The following is a 20,409-nucleotide window of genomic DNA, read 5'->3' on the forward strand; positions in this document are numbered from 1 at the left end:
CTGCAAGCCAAAAGGAGCAATGTGTCTTAAATCCATGTCTTTTATAATCCTGTTGTCTGTACACAAAGAAACTCTAGATGAGAAAAAACAGGGAGGGGGCGATCACCTGAAAAGCACACATAAGCCTAAAGACACTCTTATACAGTGTGGAAATTTCCTCTCATCACATGTCTATAGTCAACTTCTGGTAAAGCCTTTGGTAATTGTATTTTCATGTGGACACCTGTTCCTCATTTGACCAAAATGTAAACAACAAAATGAATAGCAGTGTTGGCCTGCTGCCAGTCCACATAGTTGACAGTGACTTTGAGAATATTGGTTACACTGAATGGAGAAGATGAAGTGTTTTCATTTCCTTTTCATGTGCAGCTTAGCCTTGGCAGGATAATAGCACTGCAATCACTGGGGCGCTGGGGCTCCTGTGGCTCTCAGCACTTCCCTTTCAGGCCTGGCTTACCCTCAGCGCACTGTCAGCATCAGGATGAGTGAGCTTTAATGTAGCATCAGGGGCAGAGCTTCCTGGCAAGGGTCGACCACGTCCAAAATCCACGAAGTTCAGGGAAACGGGCAGGAAAACAGACTGCAGTATGATCTTTAGATTTGTTTCCATGACATGGCATGTTTGAGATCACAAGACATAGGTTATTTTCTTAAATGCACAAGAAACTGTCAGATGTGTATTTTATTACTTTTCAGAGAGACAAGAAAATATGATCTTTATCTCAGCTTCACTTTTCATATACTTGCACACCTGTCAACTGTCAGTTAGTCCAGATAAGGGTTATCTAAGGTATAGAGCAAGTTGTCATCAAAGAACTTTGGGACCAATCGATTAAGAGTGACTTTTCTTCTATTCGAAATATCGTGAGCGATTTCTCTTGCTGATGAAGTCTGTGTCTTTGCCCGCTGTCTGTGCCTTCAGAACAAGCAAGAACAGGCCCCGCTGTTTCCTCACATACCATTGATACCAGCCATAGTTTTGCAGGTTTTCCCCAAAACATCCTCATGTCTCAGGGCACAGTTTCAGTGTCATACATTATACAAATTCCCATGGTTACCAAAGGACATGTCCCAAAAATACAAATCAATGTAACCACTGCCTAGTGTGAATCTGTCACAAATACAAAGGTCTACATTTTTTTAAAATTAAGTTTAGTTATGATACTACAGTGTGTTGAGTTTTAGCACACTCCATCTGTTTCTCATGAAACTTATTGGCAGAGTGGACTGGTGTTAACATAAAACATTATGACATGGATATTATTTGACCAGAGATCTCAAAGCATCTTACAAATAAATCATAAACATGTACTGTACATATACTGTACTGAAGTACAATTTTAAAGTACTTTATACCTCTATTCCACTACATATAAGAGTGGATTTTGTTTATTTTACTCCACATACTCAATAGCTATTGTTAAATGGCTAATTTTCAAGATTTTGCATACAAAACATTTCAGTTTCTAAAATAATATCTTGTTATAGATTAAACAACATTATGAATAAGTTAAATTGGTGCCACCTCAACCAACTACAGCATTTAAGGGCTGCTTGCATGTTAATGCATTGATAATAATGGTACAAAACTTGAATATTACAACACTAAGGGACCATTCTGCATAATCATTACATTTGTTACTTACAGAATTCTGAGTCATTTTATTGTGCAGTATTGCTACTTTTATATGAAAAAATGGTCTGAATGCTGCTCGTGTTATTTTCTTGATAGACTTCTCCAATTTCCCTTTTCAACTGCAAGAAAAACCCCAAACACACACTCTTAGTAGAGGCAGTAGCGCCCCCTACTGGGTGTACTGAACACAATTTTACAGGTAATGTAAGAATAACATATCTCTGTTGTAAATACTAACATATTTCATTTAATGCTATAGTCCTTCCACTATAACTTGTAACAGTATGTTGTCTGTTTCCGAGGTTTTGAGATTTTACAGATGTTTAGCAGACTTTGCCACACTCAAGATGGCGGAAACTTCGTACTTCTTCCTGGGTTCGTACGTAAATTGCTGCGTCAGTCGCGCGTAAAGTTGTGTTGACAGGAGCGGTAGGAGTTGTCAGCGGAACAGCAGCAGCCAGCATCATCGGAGCCGAATGGAGTAATCACAAAGATATTACACCAGACAGCGTCTTATTCAGAAGCATTGTTTACACCTTTTAAACAGCGACGCCATGGCAGACGACCAGTCCTCTCAATCCTGGTCAATCGATAGGGATGACTACGAACTCAATGAGGTGATAGGTGAGTAGCTTAGCTTGCTAATGCTAGCAGCCGAGCCTGTCTTGACAGCGGTGTTGGCTGCCAACTGCCACTAGCCAACTAGCATCGCATGTCTAGCTAACAGCAGGCCAGTTACAACCCGTTGCTACATTGCAGGACGGTTAACAGCTCAGCAGGGTTTCCTTCAGGCTAAGCCAAATTAATTAACTGCTTCTGATAGTTGGCGAGCTAAAGTAAGATAGCTTCTTAGTAAGTAAGCACGAAGCTAAACGGCTAGCTAAGGCACGTTAGCCCACAGAGCGTGAAGATAAGTCAGTTGCTGAAGTGGGAGGTGGTTATTGCAAAAGGTATGATATAGCATATAGTGAACTACTCGTACTGGTTTAGGTAACATGACTAATGACTTTGATCAAGAGAGTTGGTCTGATGAAGTATCTAACTGCAGTTTTCTATTATTCAGTTAAATGTAGATGGATGCTGCAAATTTACAGAACTGTTTAATTCTGTCAGTGACCATTGTCCCCAGCGTCAGAAACTAGTTTCTGCTCAAATATACCACCCTCTCACATTACGCACAAAAAATTTATGAGCTGTCCTGTTGCAAAAGCTGTCTTCAAAAGTTCAAGGCTTTACTGCAATGTGATGGTTTCACCCCTAATGCTGTTTTCCTCAGGGAGCGGAGCCACTGCAGTTGTCCAGGCAGCGTACTGCAAGCCAAGAAAAGAGAAGGTGGCCATCAAACGTATCAACCTGGAAAAGTGTCAGACCAGCATGGATGAGCTCCTGGTAATAAACTGAGATACAATGTGGGCTGCATCTGCAGTCCAGATGTTTTTAAGCATGTGTCTGTTTCCTGGCAGTGGTTTGGGTTGGTGGGGTCAGGTCAGTCAAAGACAGATAAAAAGCCTGATACAACAACCACCACTAAGTAGTAGAGCTGGGTAAAATCAATAAGACACTAATAAAGACACATTAAATGGGAATAAATAGCATGTCAACAACACTCTGCCGGAACAACAGTAACTAGAGGGTTCTACACTAAACATTGCTAAAAATAATGTGGATAGATATTTAAAATATTGATATTAGATATTCAAGATGTTAAGTCTTTAAGCTTTAGAAAGCCTCTGCCTATGATGTACTGTAAACACAAGTGCAGTGAAAAGTTGCAGAAAAGCTTTGCATGATGTCTGTACACAGTGGATAAGCAGAATTTGGCTGTATTGTACTTGAATCACTCATTGATATGTTGAAAAAACTTGGTGATTCATATAATGGTAATGTGTGATTCACCCTTGCGATGGTTGACAAAGAAAATTTTGACACACTCTGTTGGGGTGGGTGGTGCTCTTCAGATTAGTAGTTAATTACACATTTGACAAGTCAAGTTACTTAATCGCGTTGTTGCAAAAGTCTTGTAAATCTAACTTTGCCATAAAGTAGTCCTTCTTATTGTTTCCTACACAGGTCTACCTTAAGTATTAAAGACATACTTACTTATTACTATTGTACAATCAGCATAGCAGTATCTCTACTGGTTGTCATTTTTCTATCATCTCGACTTTTTGTGCAGTTTTTGTGCAAATTATTTGTTTGTTTTTTTACCCGTTTAAGAGAAAGAATAATTGTCATAAATTGCTCAGGCAGAACATCAGATGGATGACTTGGCTCTGTATCAGTCCTTTCCACATATCCATATATCAACACAGCAATTTGTACTATCTGATGTGAATATTTTATTAGATTGTCCAGTCTTTCTGTCTTCCAAGATTTGCACCTGCCCATTGCTTATATAATGTATTATGGTCCTGAATTCACCTGTGTCTGTTGTCCAGGTTAAAAATATCTTGGCTTGGTGACCCAGTGGTGATGTAACCCAGGTTACTCCACTGCCTGGAGTCAGAGGCCCTGTGTACTTCTGATTTGCGTTTTGGCAATTTTAACAGGGACGTTTTGACTATGAGCAATGAGTAATAGCAGGGAGTGGGTTGTTTGATTCAAGCCACACTTTGAGTAAGGTTTTATTAAATGGAAGTTCAGTTTAAAAGATCAAAACCTTGTATGACCTTTTATCCGACATGTTTCTTCTCTGTGCAGAAAGAGATCCAGGCTATGAGCCAATGCCACCATCCAAACATTGTGTCTTACTACACTTCCTTTGTGGTGAAGGATGAGCTGTGGCTGGTGATGAAGCTGCTCAGTGGTGGTAAGTCCCTCTAATGCTGAAATGAACTTTTCCTCTGACTTTACTTGCACTTGGCTCACTCTTATATTCACCTTGACTTTTAACTGACTTTCTTTGTCCTACCTCCCTTCTTTTATCTCAAATAAGCTCAGGTTTGAACATGAGCTGAGTATTTGGATTAACCAGGCCATTTGGCCAAGTAGTAGTTTGTGTTTTTTTTAATGTGCCTTACAATTCTGGGTCAGAGTTTTTGTTTTATATATTTTTTTGTACCTATTTAACTCTGAGCAGTAAGGCTGTACATGCTACGTGATTAGTTCAAAGTGGGAGGGAAATTTAAAACGAGTGGGAAATGATGAAAAAAACAACTGTGCCAATGTCGCAAATTCAAACACCTCAGTCTAAATTCAGGTGTTGGACTACAGTATTAGAACTGATCTAAAGTCGGTTGTAATCAATAGACATTCTTTAATAAGCCATTAGATGTGGCTGGTAAACTTATTTTATTTTAAGCATTTTTGTGTAAAATGTTTTTTCTGGATAAGCATTAAAGTAATAGTTTGACATTTTGGAAATAAGCTCATTTGCTCTCTTGCTGCGTGTTAGATGAAAGGATTGATACCACTCTGTAAGCTTAGTATAAAGCTACAGTCAGCAGCTGGTGACCTTAGCTAGTCTGCAGTTAGTCTGTCTGAAAGGAAACACAAACTACATCCTTGCACCAACGGTCACTAATTAACACATTACACTTGGTTACTTTAATCCATACAAAAACAAAGTGTAAAAATGGCGTAATGTGGTTCTACAGGATGCCAGACTATAACACGTACTGAACAATCCTGTACGCAGTAACTTCCTTAAGTCTCTGCAGATTGGATGTCAACCGTAACAGTGATACTTCCTCTGTCTTACAGCTGTTTATAAATGTAGTTTGTGGGAAGCCATTTCAAAATTGGTAACATAGTGTTTGACAATGATATGTGAGAATTTATAGTGCTATGAAAATGCTCCCACTTCAATGGCATAGTTCTTAGTACTATTATTTTTTAGTATTATTTCATAATGTTTGAGACATTTCTGAGCACCAACCTTTTGACACTTCTTTTTTTGCAACTTGTGAAGGCAGGATCCTTTGAGGTGGCACTTTGTCATTTCACCAACAGTGAACTTCTCCATTTCTAGACAAACAACAGAAGCAACATAAAAGCAGTACTTAAGCAGCAGGTTATTTGTCAGCTCACATGCATTCTTCCAGAAGAAGAAACTCAGGAGGTCAGGTGCTGCTGTTGGTGCACCGCACAGAGTTATGGCAGGCTGGGTTTTGTGGTTTTAAAAGCAGGATATGGCTCTGCCGGTTTTGTTTATAGTACAAACCACTTCCAGATAAATGGGAGTCAATGTGCCTTTAACTACTTGCCAAACGGGAGATTCCCTCCATGTACTGTCAGCATGTATTGTGACAAGTCTCCGCCTGTCTCTCAGGCTCTGTGTTGGACATCATCAAACATATCATCTCTCGTGGCGAGCACAAGACTGGCGTGTTGGATGAGGCCAGTATCGCCACCATCCTTAGAGAAGTCTTGGAGGGGCTGGAGTACCTTCACAAAAACGGACAGATTCATCGGTGAGTTGTGATGATGTGTGACCAGGCCACGGGGCAATGCCTCGCTGTCACTGAACACTGTGCTGAGGCACTTTGACTCATGGTCGCCTCCATGTTGCACCACATACTCTCACTCAGTCTCAGGTCACTTAGACACGGGGTCCTTCATCTCTGCGTACGAGTGTGCAGTTTGAACTAGACCTCGCTCCTTCAATATTTAATACACTGACAATGTATAATTGAGGAGTTTTGTTTTACATAAAAGTTCCTCTCAGGAAGCCGGAGAACCACCGCTGAGAAGAAAGGCCTGTCTGTGTCCTCTGTGTCTTGTTGTGTGTAATTGTTTCAAATGAAACGACTATCCACTCACACTCATGTCTCATTATTGTCTCATTATTGTGACTTTAAAATGTATTTACTTTGAAAGATGGATTATCATATTTTAAGAGAAAATGAAATGTGTCTGGTGTTTGTCACAGTTTGTGGGCAGTATTTCAGTAGGTAGAGAGAGCAGCTGCTGATTGAGCTCAGATGCTGCGGCTAACTCACTTACACCTAATCAGGAAAGGGAGGGGCGGGGAAGGTTGGGAGCAGGTTAGTCCACTCTGGTTTTATGTGCATAGTTTGCACTGAATGTATGCAAACAGAAATTAGGTGGAGAAAGATGAAGCGGATCAAAGGTTCAGTTTTAACTGGTTTGTGTGCAATATAAAAGAGTGTTTGTTCGTTTGAAGAGTCAGTATGCACAGCCTAGCCGCTCCTCTGTTGATGCAGTCACTGACTTGTGATATTTTAATTGCACATGATGATTTAATCCTTCTTCTCTTCATGCACAGGGATCTGAAGGCTGGAAATATTCTTCTTGGGGACGATGGCTCTGTGCAAATTGCTGGTACAGTGTTTTCTCTACGTCTACCACAGCTGTACAACTTGAGATGATTTATAGTTACGCTCTGTAGACTGCTCCTGTGCTGATCTATTTTTATATTATCATACATTATCCAAATGATCAGCGGGGGCCCATTGCACAACAAAAAATGGTTTGTCTGTTTATTTTGAATCTAATTTAATCTGATTTTTTTTTTTTCTGTTTCATACACTCACAATCTCACACACACACACACACACACACACACACACACACACACACACACACACACACACACACACACACCAGACTTCGGTGTGAGTGCCTTTCTAGCAGCAGGAGGAGACATGACTAGGAACAAGGTTCGGAAGACGTTTGTGGGGACGCCGTGCTGGATGGCCCCAGAGGTCATGGAGCAGGTGGGAAGCTTGTTTTGCAGATGGCTTCTTTCTCTGCCTCTGCTTTCTCTCTCTAATGCCTCATAACTACATTTATATAAAAGGAAATATAAAACACCTGGAGAGCTCTGTTCACAGGGTTCTGTATTTAATCCACAGGTCCGTGGCTATGACTTCAAAGCAGACATCTGGAGTTTTGGGATAACAGCCATTGAACTTGCCACGGGGGCAGCACCATATCACAAATACCCACCGATGAAGGTAACTGCCCTTACTGTATCTATTTTCTTTATTTCACTAGAGAAAAACACTTAAAATAGCTTGAACAAAACAAATACTGGTTTGTCCAGCCGGTCTCCTGGCTTTGATAAAGATACCCTCTGTTTCTATTCTACAGTTTCTTTTGTATCTGTTGACTGACTAAGGCTGATCTTTGCATGCCTGTAGGTGCTGATGTTGACTTTGCAGAATGACCCTCCCTGTCTGGAGACAGGCATCACAGATAAGGAAATGGTGAAGAAGTACGGCAAGTCCTTCAGGAAGATGCTCTCTCTGTGTTTACAGAAAGATCCGGAAAAAAGGTCAGTTAGTCCCTAAACCCTTTTTTTAGCCTAATGCCAGATTAAAGTTGTGCTTGTTTTGCTTTTGCTTTCCGTTAGATTCCACAGTTGTGTAATAACTATAATCAGGAGCTCTGTGTCTCTTTCCTATTTAGGCCAACTGCTGCTGAGTTGCTGAAGCACAAATTCTTCACAAAAGCCAAGGTGAGCCCTGCATCACCATTGGAAAAATAAACTGACTGAATATTTCAGCATGTTTGAATGATCCATTGAAGATCCTGTAAGAAATGTTTTTCTTTCCGTCACAGAACAACGAGTACTTACAGGAGAGGCTTCTACAGAAAGGTCCAACAATAACAGAGCGATCAAAAAAGGTCTGCCTTGAACAAAGCACTCAATATACCACATTGTGTTACTGTACGGTGGTGTGTTGTCTTTGTCCATGGTGTATGTCCCGGTTTCTGCCTAATGCATGCTGGGATACACCTATGCAACTCTGCAAAAGATTTAAAAGGAAGAATTAATGAACAAGTAATTATTAAGTGTTGCATATCTCTCAATGTGTGTTGTTTTTGTTTTCTTACACAATGCGTTGTGTAGGTGCGTCGTGTGCCCGGCTCGAGTGGCCGTCTCCACAAGACGGAGGACGGCGGTTGGGAGTGGAGCGATGACGAGCTGGACGAGGAGAGTGAGGAGGGCAAAGCTGCTGTGGCAGCTCTGCGGGTGAGACTCTGCATGTCTGTGTCTTCCAAGAGTCAATCCACTTTACTTTAGAGGGCCACTGTACTGTATATTCTCAATGCGCACAGTGTCCGTTTGACCAGCAGATGGTGCTGTTGGACAACTGGTTTGTGGCCAAGCTGGAGTTTGTTTTTGTTGAGGCCACCTGTCTCATTGTTAGTGTAGTTCCAAGTTTAGGTTACTACTCAACTAAGAAACACCTGCTTCTCAAACTTGTTCTTGTTCTGACCGAGAAACAACAAAATTTGAATAATTCTGATGTGTTGTTGAGGTCAAATAAATGTTTTTTTAAATAGGGAAAATTCTGCAATATTTAAATAGAAACAGAGCAAATGTGAGTATTAAACATAAGAGGAACAATTATTAAATAAGCATCATGGCGTGCAAATTTAAATTAGCTCAATCCTAAGGAAGGAAGCTGTCAAAGGGCCTAAACCGCCTGCTCAGGTTCCCTGTTCAAATACTTTTCCTGTGTGTGTTCACACTCAATTCATGTCTGGCTGTGGGATTTTACTGTCTGTTATCTTAACTGTGATTTCGGTTAAGTCCTGTGTTTAATGTCACCTACCTTGTGTCAAATTCTTTCAATCCTACAATACTCCATCAGTCCATACATTCTGGGGATAAAAGGAGAATTGCATGTTTTTAATCCTGACAATCTGTCATGTCCATTCTGCAGTCACCCAGGGTGAAGGACGGGTCCCAGAATATGGAGGTGAGTCTATTTGTGATGGACATGACCTGAAAATCTTGATTTACTGTAATGCGTTGTCAGAGCGATCTGCATGACTGTCTCATGTGTGTCCACTTCTTTTTGTTATATTCATTCATGTAAAACTGAAAACACCTGCTGATTTATTTGCAAATTCGTTGCCTCTCAGCTTTTCCCACCAGCAGACGGCTCCACAGGACATCTGCAAGCACCTGGTGCAGCACACGAGGGCCCCGCGAGCGTGGGCCAGACGGGAGAGGAGGCTCCACCACAGGCTCCCGCTCACGCAGCGAGCCCCTCCCATGCACCCACTGCTCAGGTGAAAACAAACATGGAGAATGCTTAGTTAGCACAGGCAATTGCGAATGTGTTCTCGACAACCAGAATTGATAAACAGGTTACAGCTTACTGTTGCTGATGCTGTTGCAGGATCCGGCTGCAGCCAATGCTAGTGTTCCCATCAGCCTCGTCCTGAGACTGAGGAATCCCAAGAAGGAACTCAATGACATCCGATTTGAGTTCATGCAAGGCAGAGGTAGGAAAGACCACCTAGCTTTTTCTTCATTCGCATTTGTGCTATTACACTCCAGTCTCATGTCTTTATTTTTGGATTTTCCTCTCGTCGTCTCCCTTCAGACTCAGCTGACGGAGTTTCTCAGGAGTTGGTTTCAGCCGGGCTGGTGGACGGGAGGGACTTAGTCATTGGTAAGTTGGAGAAAAAGCACTGCAGGGTGGGATAAATACAGTAGCATTGAGATAACTCAGTGTTGTCTTCTTGCTTTGTCACTAGATTTATTTTTTCACACCTAAAAACTAAAAAGCTGTTAAATCTATGTGATTTGTAGTGAATGTGATAACGCTTGCAAAATCTCTGGTATGTATTCTCTAAATACCTCCTGTTTATGAGTGTGTAATATGCACGTGGCTCCAGAACCAGTTATTTCCTGTTTTCAACACTGGGCATGAGGGAAAAGTCTTGTAATCTCTTAGATTCTCTCCTCACATTAGTCAGTCATCTGATGTCGCCCTCTCACTTCCTTGTATCTTCTGTCTAGTTGCTGCCAATTTGCAAAAGATTGTTGATGATCCTCACAGTAACAAAAACTTGACCTTTAAACTGGTGAGTACACAGACGCAATGGATTCTGTCCACTGATGTGTAAAATATGTTTTACGGGTTTGTTCGATCATAGATGTATTTATTTGTTCTTGCTCCCTGTCTTCCAGGCATCTGGTGTGGAGGAGTCTGAAATCCCCGATGACGTTAAACTCATTGGATTTGCTCAGCTCAGCATCAGTTAAGTCAAGCAGAGCCAGAAACAAAGGACAGAAACTAATGGTATTGCACAGCTGCATTGTAGTCAATTCCAAGAAACCACTACTGCCAAAGAGAGGAGGGAGAAGATGATGATGATGATGGTGATGGTGATGATGAGACATGAAGCTGGCAGGAGTGTGACACTACTGCAGGATGCATGAGGACCACATTGAGAGGAGGCTCAGTTCATCACAGGAATCACACTTGAAACGTTTACAGTGCGCTTATACAGTAAATGGGAGAACAGATGCAATCAACTATATGAACTCCTAATTTCTTTTTCTTTGTTTTTCTTCCTCTTCATACATAAGCACAATCCAAACCATCTCCTGCCAGTACTGGAAGTGATTGCCTTTTTTTTTTCTCCTTTTTAAAAAAAAAAAAAAAAAAAATCATCTGTGCCACAAAACTCACAAGAGAGTCGTGCCACCTTTACATGGCACTTTATGCTACACTAAAATTGAAATGTGTAAATTCAGCCTTAGTTCGTCAAAATATAGATTTTACCAGTGTGATTGGTGAAAAATTAAGATTGTGTGATTATTTGGCGTATTCTTTGTACGCCTATCTATTAAATCTACAAAAAATAAAATCCCCCTCAACACTGATACAAATATCTTATAAATTCACTGCAGCGTAGTTTAGTTTTTAATGACCAGATAACTATAAGGCAGCCTAACACAGTGCGATGAATTCTCACCTCCACACTATCAGTGTGCAGTGGCTTTGTTAAAGCATAACCAGTGTTTATGCTCTGACTGCACTGCTGAAATTATTCAACGAAACACGAATCAGCTGTAACGGCTCTGTCCCCCAGCTGTAGTTACAATATCTGGTCAGATGGCGTTTCCCTGAGGTATTAATGACACACAGATTGACACGTTCCTAATATTCTTGTACTATGCAATAGTTATTTTCTTTTCACCATATGTGACCACTAGTTGCAAATAATATTTCTCTTGGCTTGAATAAAACCGCTTTTTGTGCTTGTACCTCAAAAGGAGTTCATAAAGAGTCAACCAGCAAAACGAGCAGCTTTAAGATCCTGCAGTGAGGATTTACTTTCATTTTTACATGCATGTCGATAAAATTCAAACTTAACAAACCAACAGACGGACACAGGTAATTGCTTTTTTATAGTCCCCGTTAAGATGTAATTGACCCCATTTACAGTTATTGATAAAAACAGCTGGGAAGAATCCTGAATGCTGGCGATGAGGGTTGAGCCCCGAGACAAGCTTGTGTTAGAGGCTGACTGCTGATGAACTTCTGTGGAGGTGTGCACGCTCAAAAACTGAGACTGTTCCACCAACGTGAAATAAAACTTTAAAGGGCAGTTCACCCATATTGCAAAAATCGATGTTGTAACTTGCCTCAGTGGCATTTAGTCATGCAGATAGCTTTGGTCGAAAGGTTTGAGGTATTAGTCTCTGAGATTTCTGCCTGTATCTCAATAAAATAGAGGTAGATGAAAGTTTGTTTTTAGCCATGCTAGCATCATGGCTCTGTGCTATGGTGCTGCCAGTCAGGCAGCGTGGTCACCATTGTGGTCCTCAAGTGACTCCAAATCTAACTGATGATTTATAATGAAATTTTCTACATATATTCAGTGTCTCTGAAGGATGAATCCTCTTGACTTTGGTGATTCTGTCTTCTCGTCTTCCTCCACAATCAGGTCAAAATTTGAGTTTGTTCATTTCATTGATTAATGACCAATTCTGCAAAACTAATGACTTTCCCATCAGCCTCAGCTGTAACCTGTTTAGTGCTAATTATCTAATGCTAAAACACACACAAAAAAATATGGTGAATATAACCTGCTGAAGTCAACACCCTAAAGTTGTCACAGTGAGGATATTAGCATGCACTGAAATTTGGAAAAAAGTAGTTCCTTATATAAAAAAATGAGTGTGTTATGTTGATTATTCAAAATAAAGTAGACACTGTTTGGAGAGGAGTGTTACTGCTAGCAGCACGGCTCTATGGATGATAATCCCCGGATGTAGCGCCACCATGAGGTTGAGATTTTTATTTTTTGTGAAATATTTCATGCCATGAATGTGGTGCAGGACTCCCTGTCACTTCTAACCTAGTGACAACATCTTTGCGAAACTCAGCCTCAGGTGAACTTTGTGCTTAGTGCGAATGAGCAAGTATTAATATGCTGAAAGACTAAACTAAGATGATGAACACTGTTACACCTACTAAACATTAGCATGTTAGTGTTGCCACTGTGAGCAGCTCAGCATGCTGCCATTGGCATTTAGTTACAGCAGTTTGAGAGCAGCTAGCGTGGCTGTAGTCTTATTTAAATGTAAGTTTCCTTGAACACCACGAACAAAACTCCCTGTATCTTATATAATGAAGGGCTGCAGGAATCTCAGCGAATAAAAGTAAATAAAATCAAAACTGACTGCATGGCTGGATACCACTAGTGGTAACTTTTTCATATATTGGGTGAAGTAACCATTTAAACTTTTCCAGAAGCCAGAAATTACTTTAGATTATTATTATTTTTTTTGTCATTAGTCATGTTGTTTTCACACACAGTACTGTAGTCACTTTTCTTTATAAACACTCAACAACGAATCACTGTCGTCACTCCCAGTGTAGCTGTATGGTTGTTTTGTACCACGTACGAAGAGCTGCGATACGGCTCCTAGTTCAGGTACTGATGTAAATGGTGTATGTAAAGAAGTTGTAAATGTACGTTTGATGGCAACTCCATGCACTGTCACACCAACAGGTTTGTATGTAACGATGTAGATTCATTGACTGTCTAAATGTACATGTCGGATAAAAGGAACATTTTACTTGTAAATATTGATTAAGGCAAACAGACCGAGACTCATCATGTTCAGCACATAGTTTAATTTGTTTTGTAGTGTTTTCCACTGTTGGCCTTTTGTTAGAGCATCACTAATCATGCACAAATTATTTGTTCAATTGGCACCTTATTGATATGTTAACATGCCTATTTTTTTTTTTTTTTGCTTGTAATCACACACACACTGTGTTTTGACGTCATGATATTCGGTTTTTCTCACTGAAACCTGTCCATGGAGGTTAAACTCTCCTCTCCCCCAGTGTGTGTGTACGTGTGTGATTTTGGTGGAAAAAAAAAAGATTATCGGAGGCTTTGAGCTGTCACATAGATTTCCTAAATTTATTTCCCTTCCATCCTTTACTCATCAGAAAACCATAATTCTGCCTCTTTGTGGTAGCACTGAATGATTAGTGTTAATTTAATCAGATGATTTGGCAAGTACATTTTTCTTTTTTAAACTTTTTTTTTTTTTTACAAATCATTACATATATTTTTAAATATGCTTAATCATAAAATGTCTACACCTACAAATGCATAATTTGAAGTGGAATATTTGTATAAATAATACAAAAGAGATTCCTTGACAAATTATATACATTGTTGGAAAATGTCAACACATGCAAAATGATTTTTAGTAGCTGAATAAAGTCACATGATGGAATTCAATGAGGGCAGACAATGTTTGTTTAAGATGTCACTGTTCTTTTTTTTTTTTAACCTTTAGCAAACACAGTTTAAATTGAATGTGCTCACCCATTTAGTTACTGGCTAAAGTGAAGTGGTTAAACATTTATTTTGACTATGACCCCTGCCTCAATAAGACTAAGGTCTACCAGTTAGTTTGACACATCGTCTGCTCTGTGAAAATGACGGATTTTGGAGAGATCCTGGGCACCATCGGAGAGTTTGGTTTATTCCAGAAGGTGGTCGTTCTCGGGTTAGCCTTCCCACATTTCTTACTGCCAGTTTTCCTTTGTAGTTTTCTTTTTATCCAGTCAGATCCAGAGCGACACTGTAACACAGACTGGATCCTCAGAGCTGATCCTAACCTGACCACAGACGAGCAGCTGAACCTGACTCTGCCCCGGGAGGAGGACGGGACCTTCAGCAGGTGTCGGATGTTTGTCCCTGTGGACCGGGACATCGGCTCCATCAGGGAGTACGGACTCAATGAGACCACAGGCTGCCAGAGTGGATGGCTGTACTACAACACTCTGTATGAGGCCACCATAGTCACTGATGTAAGTTAAGCATGATGTATGATTTGTGATTGATTTCTTTGGTATCATCTGTGCTGACAGCCATATTGGGTTTTTTTTCAGTTTGATCTCGTCTGCGACAATTCTTACATGACTGCAGTCGCGCAGACGGTCATCATGACTGGTTTACTTGCTGGTTCATTCATCTTTGGGCCATCAGCTGATACGTAAGTGATTAGAAAACGATATATGAGGTTGTTTGCAAAATGTTGGGAAACATAAACCTTCAATGGTCACTCGCTCGCTCAACCTCAGGTACGGCCGCAGGAGAACCACCCAGATACCAGCTGTCCTCCTGATGGTGTTCGCCTTAGTTGCTGGTGTGTCTCCAAATTTCTATGTTTACATAGTGTTACAGTTCATAGTTGGAGCTGCACTTGGAGGATACAGAATGAACTCTACTGTATTAGGTATGACTTCTTCGTAATATACTATATGTATTTTTTTATTTTTTGCTGATTTTGTATTGCAAGCAGGGAATTGTCCTGTCCTGTAAAAACTTTTCTCGTCCTAGCTCTGCAGTGACTTGGTGTTTAAATTCTGTGTGTAGCCACCGAATGGATCGGGGTCAAGAAAAGGTCCTTTGCCTCCTGTGTGAGCCAGATGTTTGGAGGTCTTGGACAGTGTGCCATGGCTGGTCTGGTCTATGCTGTTCGTGACTGGAGAACAGCACAGTATGTGATATCAGGAGGACAGGCCTTTGTAATCCTGTACATATGGTAAGTGTTGTATATACTTTTTACACAGTGCTGTGTTCAGTTATTGACACACTCCCATGTCATACCTAACGGGCCAAATCCTGTTTACCCACGTCTATCTGGCTTCATTGCTCTTGTGTTACCTCACATAATGAGATCATGCAAAACCAGTTTGCTTACAGTGTGCTCAGGAAAGTTGTAATCTGCCTGATTGGTGGCTCAGTTTGTGATTTAGACTCTTTAGAAACTAATAATAGTTTGTTAGTTTGACATTTTTAATTTGTAATCTTTTAAGGTGGATTCCAGAATCTGCAAGATGGTTGCTGGGAAACGGAAGAAACGAAGAAGCTATGAAGTTGATACGAAGAGTTGCAGCAATCAATAAAAAGAAACTCCCAGAGAATCTGCTCAACATGGCAAGTCAGATTTCCAGAATTTGGATTACATTTAATCAAATGAGACTCAAATGGAGCCATTTGTAAGTTTTGCTATTGCCACATACCCGATGTTAACATTACCAGCTCTGAGTGTACCAGTCTAGAGGAAACATTGTGGGTTCGGCATCAAACCTCATTCCTTTACGCGCCAACAACCCGTCTCCAGCAGTGGAAAGCATCGTCAATGTTAACTCTAGTCTCTATCACGTCTTTTCTTCTACTGAAGTTAGCACGCTAAACAGCTAGCCCCGGCTTTTTAGTAGGTTCAATGTTTACTATGTTCTTCATCTTAGTTTAGCATGCTAATATTTGCTAATTAGCATAAACACAAAGTACAGCCGAGGCTAATGGGGATGTCATCGGTTTTGCAGATGTTAGACATGGATGTATTAAGAGAGCTGGCTACAGTGACAGCACTTGCTCCACTTGCTCTTGCACTATGATCCATGCTAGCAATTTTCATTATAGCAAGTGGCAGCCATCTTTGAGTTTGGCATCCAGTTCCTATACATCCATGATATTAGCTCATAAACAACAGTATTTGTTTGCTGATTAATGTAGATGAAAAGTCATAGATTGAAATTATTTCACTTAATCCTGAGGGGGATCATGAATACCTATATCAAGTCAATCACAACAATCCGTCCAATAGTCAAGATATATCAGTTAAAAACACAAACTCATGGTGGTGCAATAGGGAAAGTAAGGGGATAAATAAAGTCAGTAATATCAATCCTCTGGGGTCTGTCAAAACCATTGCTAGCAGCTATAGTTTTGTAGTAGTGTTGATGCGTTTAATAATAATACATTTACCTTTCAGGTAACTGAGGAACGAAAAGTCCAGAAAGGCGGAATCAAAAGAATTTTTACCTCAACAGTCCTGATGAAACATTTAGTCATTATATCTTTTGCCTGGTATGTGAAGCACATTTTTTAATGCATTTTTAAATTTTATTTACTTTAATTTATTTAATTGTTGTGTTCTGTGGTATTAAGGTTTTCATTAAATCTAGGCTACTTCTGCCTCATCTTGAATGTGGGTAAGTTTGGTCTGAGCATCTTCCTGGTTCAGTTCCTGTTTGGGATCTCTGAGATTCCAGCTCATCTCCTCTGCATCTGGGCTCTGGAGCTGGTGGGGAGAAAAAAATCCCTCATATCAACCCTCCTGGCAGGAGGATTGTTTTGCCTCTTGACTCTGGTTTTCCCTCAAGGTGAAGTACATGTCCTTCACATTCAGTAGATGAGGATACATTCATTTGACTGTCGGTGGTTTAACATATTCTACATTTCAGACAGCGCCGTTGTTATCACGGCGCTTGTAACCACAGGAAAGTTCTTTTTGAACTGGGCTGGTTCAGTATGTATGGTCTATATCCAGGAGCTGTTTCCCACTTCTCTCAGGTACGCATAATCAAAGTATACAAAATATATAATTATAGATTATATAGAACATATACACTTTATATATTTGAAAATTAACTCCTTGTTCCACTCCTTCAGGCAAACGGCCGTTGGCTTGGGGTCCATAGCGTTCAGAGTAGCAGGGTTGCTGTCTCCGTTGGTCAACACGTTGGCCATATACCACCAGTCCATACCCATCATAGTCTTCAGCAGCCTTGCGGTGGTCAGTGGAGCTCTTGTCCTCCTCCTTCCAGAGACCAGCAGAAAAGAGCTTCCTGATTCAATCGATGAGGTCAAGGGCAGCAGGTAAGCAAACTGGATGGAAAAGACTAAAATTACTGTGGTGATTTACTGAAGAATTGTGGCAACATTTGCTTTTATTTGGGGTCAGTTACAGGCCAACCATCAGGGACATCCATCCCCATTTTGAACAAATCTTTTTAATGAACTGATTCTAGTGCTACGGGACACTGGAAACAACTGCTTTGCACAACACTAGAAGTCACACACATTAACTGAGACACTAAAGCTGTATTGTCTGTTACATATAATGGAAATTTGATTAACCTTCTTTCAGTATAACTTTATTTAACCCTGCAAAGGCGATTGTATGCAGCACTTGGTCACCTGTTAACAAATATACACACGATAAATAGGAGAAAAAATAACAACACTGTCTTTGTTTAGTCTTAAAAATCTAAAACAATGAAAAGCATCAAACTTCAGTTTACATTTGTGGAAATGGAAATAAATACATTGTAAAAAATATTAATTTAAGTTCATCATTATTTATTTTAGATTAACTGAATCTTTTGTAATGGTAAAGGAGGTATGTTAGCCATTGAGCCTGTCTGGAAACAAACAATAGCCATGAGTTCAGGAGTCCAACCACTATTCTTTATGCTTATTGTAGGTTTTATGGTAATCAGCATTTTGGGGTGGTCTTCCAGTTTTATTGAAACTAGGAGTAATTAAGATAAAACTATATATAATAAAGTCAAAAAGGTAATGGTCAGTTGCCAATTCCAAGTCAATTATGTAATCTAAATATTCCATTTCATTATAGGAAAATTACCACCAAGAGGAGTGACTCCAACATGACCGACAACAAGGGCAGGAAATGCACCAAACTCTAGTTGGCAGACTGAAACCTTTTGTTTTAGTTCTGATTATTTTTTTTTTAGTGTTTTTTTAAGCTCTAGAAACACGAAACCCAAACCATGAGGTGCTGTACCCAGGTGGTGTGGCTGAGGGTCCAAATTCTTTCTTCATGTCAATATCTCCATTCATCTGTGCCTTTGCTCCACTGGTCTTCTGCTCTAAAAATATACTGTAAAATGTAAAAATTCATCCATTTTCCTTAAAACCTCGTCAGCAAGCACCGAACCAATCATTACAAAACTTAACCAAGATCATATACACAAGAATTTTCAATACGTTCTGATTTTACAAGCCAATCAATATTCATCAAAATGTCTAAGTGTAGTAGATGTCTCACCAATGCATTGTCTGATTTTTATGAAACATCCAATATGTTTCATACAATATAATATAATATAATTGAAGTTTGCTTGTTTTCCATAGACAATGACAAAAGTTCACATTTGGCACAGTGACTCATAGTAACCTTTTTCTAACTTTCCTCAAAGTATTGCTTTCGTAACTCAATTCAGCAGCTTTAAATTCCCACCATGAATGTCCAATCAACATGAAAACTGGTATGCAGGTTTATGATGTCATGAAGAGGGAATGTACAAAACATTGGACCAAACGGTCTCAATGTGGTGCTGCAACAAAGATGTTTACGTTTAAGCTTGTGTCTCCACTTTTATAATTCATCAACTCATCCGTGACGGTTTGTCAGATTCTTCTGAAACTGAGTGTGAATTATCTGTAGTAGATCCGTGATCCGTGGATCTGGGGGGTTAGCCTCCTGATATAGACTCGGCCTCCTGAGCGACTGGTGAAAGGTAATCCAAACTGCTGCGACAGTCACATTCCCGCAGCCAGCTTTTGCTATTGATATATTAAAAAATCGGCAGTTACTCAAGTCAGTGCTACAAATCTAAATCACCGCTTTCCAATGCCAAATCTCCAATCTCTAATTTGCATGAAATTGCACGAAACAAATACATTTAAACTAAGTACCAATGCTGTAAAATGAAATTATCTTATTATTTAGCCTGTGTGTCAAAACTAAATGGGCCTTAGAAAATGTAATGTACCGTAAATGTAATGAAAACCACATTTCATTAGCTACTGAATAAAAAACAAGCATCCAAATGCTCCCAGTTTGCTTGGACCACAGTCAGTCCTGCTCGTGGCCGTACAGTATTTATACATGTCTTTGTTGTGTGTAACAGTAGCTGTATATTTTTTAGCAGAATGTTTGTATTTGGACTGTGTTCTGCCTTTTGATAATGCCCAGTGACTCAGCGTGTTTGCATCAGACTTATGGTCTGTCTTTCCTGCTGTCAGTGCTGCTCTGTTGGAAAAATAAAATACTAATAGAGAATGAATGTAGTTCTAGCTTGTTAGTGAGAAAGTGTAATCTCTTGAACTGATAACGCAGTCAGCTCAGCTCAGCAGTAAACTCTTCAATGCATTAGGGATGATTCATCCAGCACCATGTACTGGTCCCGAGAAGGAATACATGAGACATGGTATATTAGGCAAACAGCAGTGAGGATTTACACCCTACGAAGCCAGACTCAGCACAAGTGAGTCTTATTAAAAAATGACAGTTGTTGGCTTTGCAGGAGGTAATGAGGGACCCAGACAAGTTGAGCATGCATAGCAACAGCGTCAGAGCAAAATAATGATAGTGGAGGACGAATGCACGAGCTGAAATTCACAAACTAGTCTGGAAATGTGGATGTTTTCAGCTGTGAGGAGAGTGTACAAGAGGATGTTGCACCATCATCTCATCAGTTCAGTTTTCGTCAATTATCTACATCTAGAAACAAAAATATGACGCCAAACCAAACCACATGTAGACTAAATAAATAATTCAAAATTCAACCATAAACATCTGCATTTGACAAGCTCGCATGCAAAAGACATTTCTAAAAGTATGATTTGTGAACTCCAGTTGCACCTAAACAACTTCTTATCGGTCTGAAAACAAGCAGGTATTGCTTTATGATTGGCTAAGTGTCAGTCTG

General features: G+C 40.0%; 2 protein-coding genes across 2 annotated transcripts; both read left to right on the plus strand.

Moving 5' to 3' along the window:
• Positions 1-2,074: 2,074 nt before the first annotated feature.
• LOC111228852 (serine/threonine-protein kinase OSR1-like) lies at positions 2,075-12,118 on the plus strand. Its single transcript, XM_022754943.1, has 17 exons — positions 2,075-2,260; positions 2,913-3,025; positions 4,337-4,445; positions 5,907-6,048; positions 6,864-6,919; positions 7,205-7,314; positions 7,453-7,554; positions 7,741-7,874; positions 8,009-8,057; positions 8,162-8,227; positions 8,454-8,576; positions 9,274-9,309; positions 9,476-9,625; positions 9,736-9,841; positions 9,943-10,011; positions 10,362-10,426; positions 10,533-12,118. Exons 1-17 carry the CDS (start codon positions 2,191-2,193, stop codon positions 10,605-10,607), a joined length of 1,575 nt encoding a protein of 524 aa, XP_022610664.1. The 5' UTR covers positions 2,075-2,190; the 3' UTR covers positions 10,608-12,118.
• A 2,159-nt stretch (positions 12,119-14,277) lies between these two features.
• LOC111229160 (solute carrier family 22 member 13-like) lies at positions 14,278-19,556 on the plus strand. The gene is made up of 10 exons (XM_022755368.1): positions 14,278-14,691; positions 14,773-14,876; positions 14,965-15,119; positions 15,260-15,428; positions 15,703-15,823; positions 16,665-16,759; positions 16,841-17,055; positions 17,137-17,245; positions 17,345-17,551; positions 18,312-19,556. Exons 1-10 carry the CDS (start codon positions 14,317-14,319, stop codon positions 18,379-18,381), a joined length of 1,620 nt encoding a protein of 539 aa, XP_022611089.1. The 5' UTR covers positions 14,278-14,316; the 3' UTR covers positions 18,382-19,556.
• Positions 19,557-20,409: the final 853 nt, after the last annotated feature.

Source organism: Seriola dumerili, unplaced genomic scaffold (genome assembly GCF_002260705.1).
Source record: "Seriola dumerili isolate Sdu_G_001 unplaced genomic scaffold, Sdu_1.0 BDQW01000226.1, whole genome shotgun sequence".
Taxonomy (NCBI): Eukaryota; Metazoa; Chordata; class Actinopteri; order Carangiformes; family Carangidae; genus Seriola; species Seriola dumerili.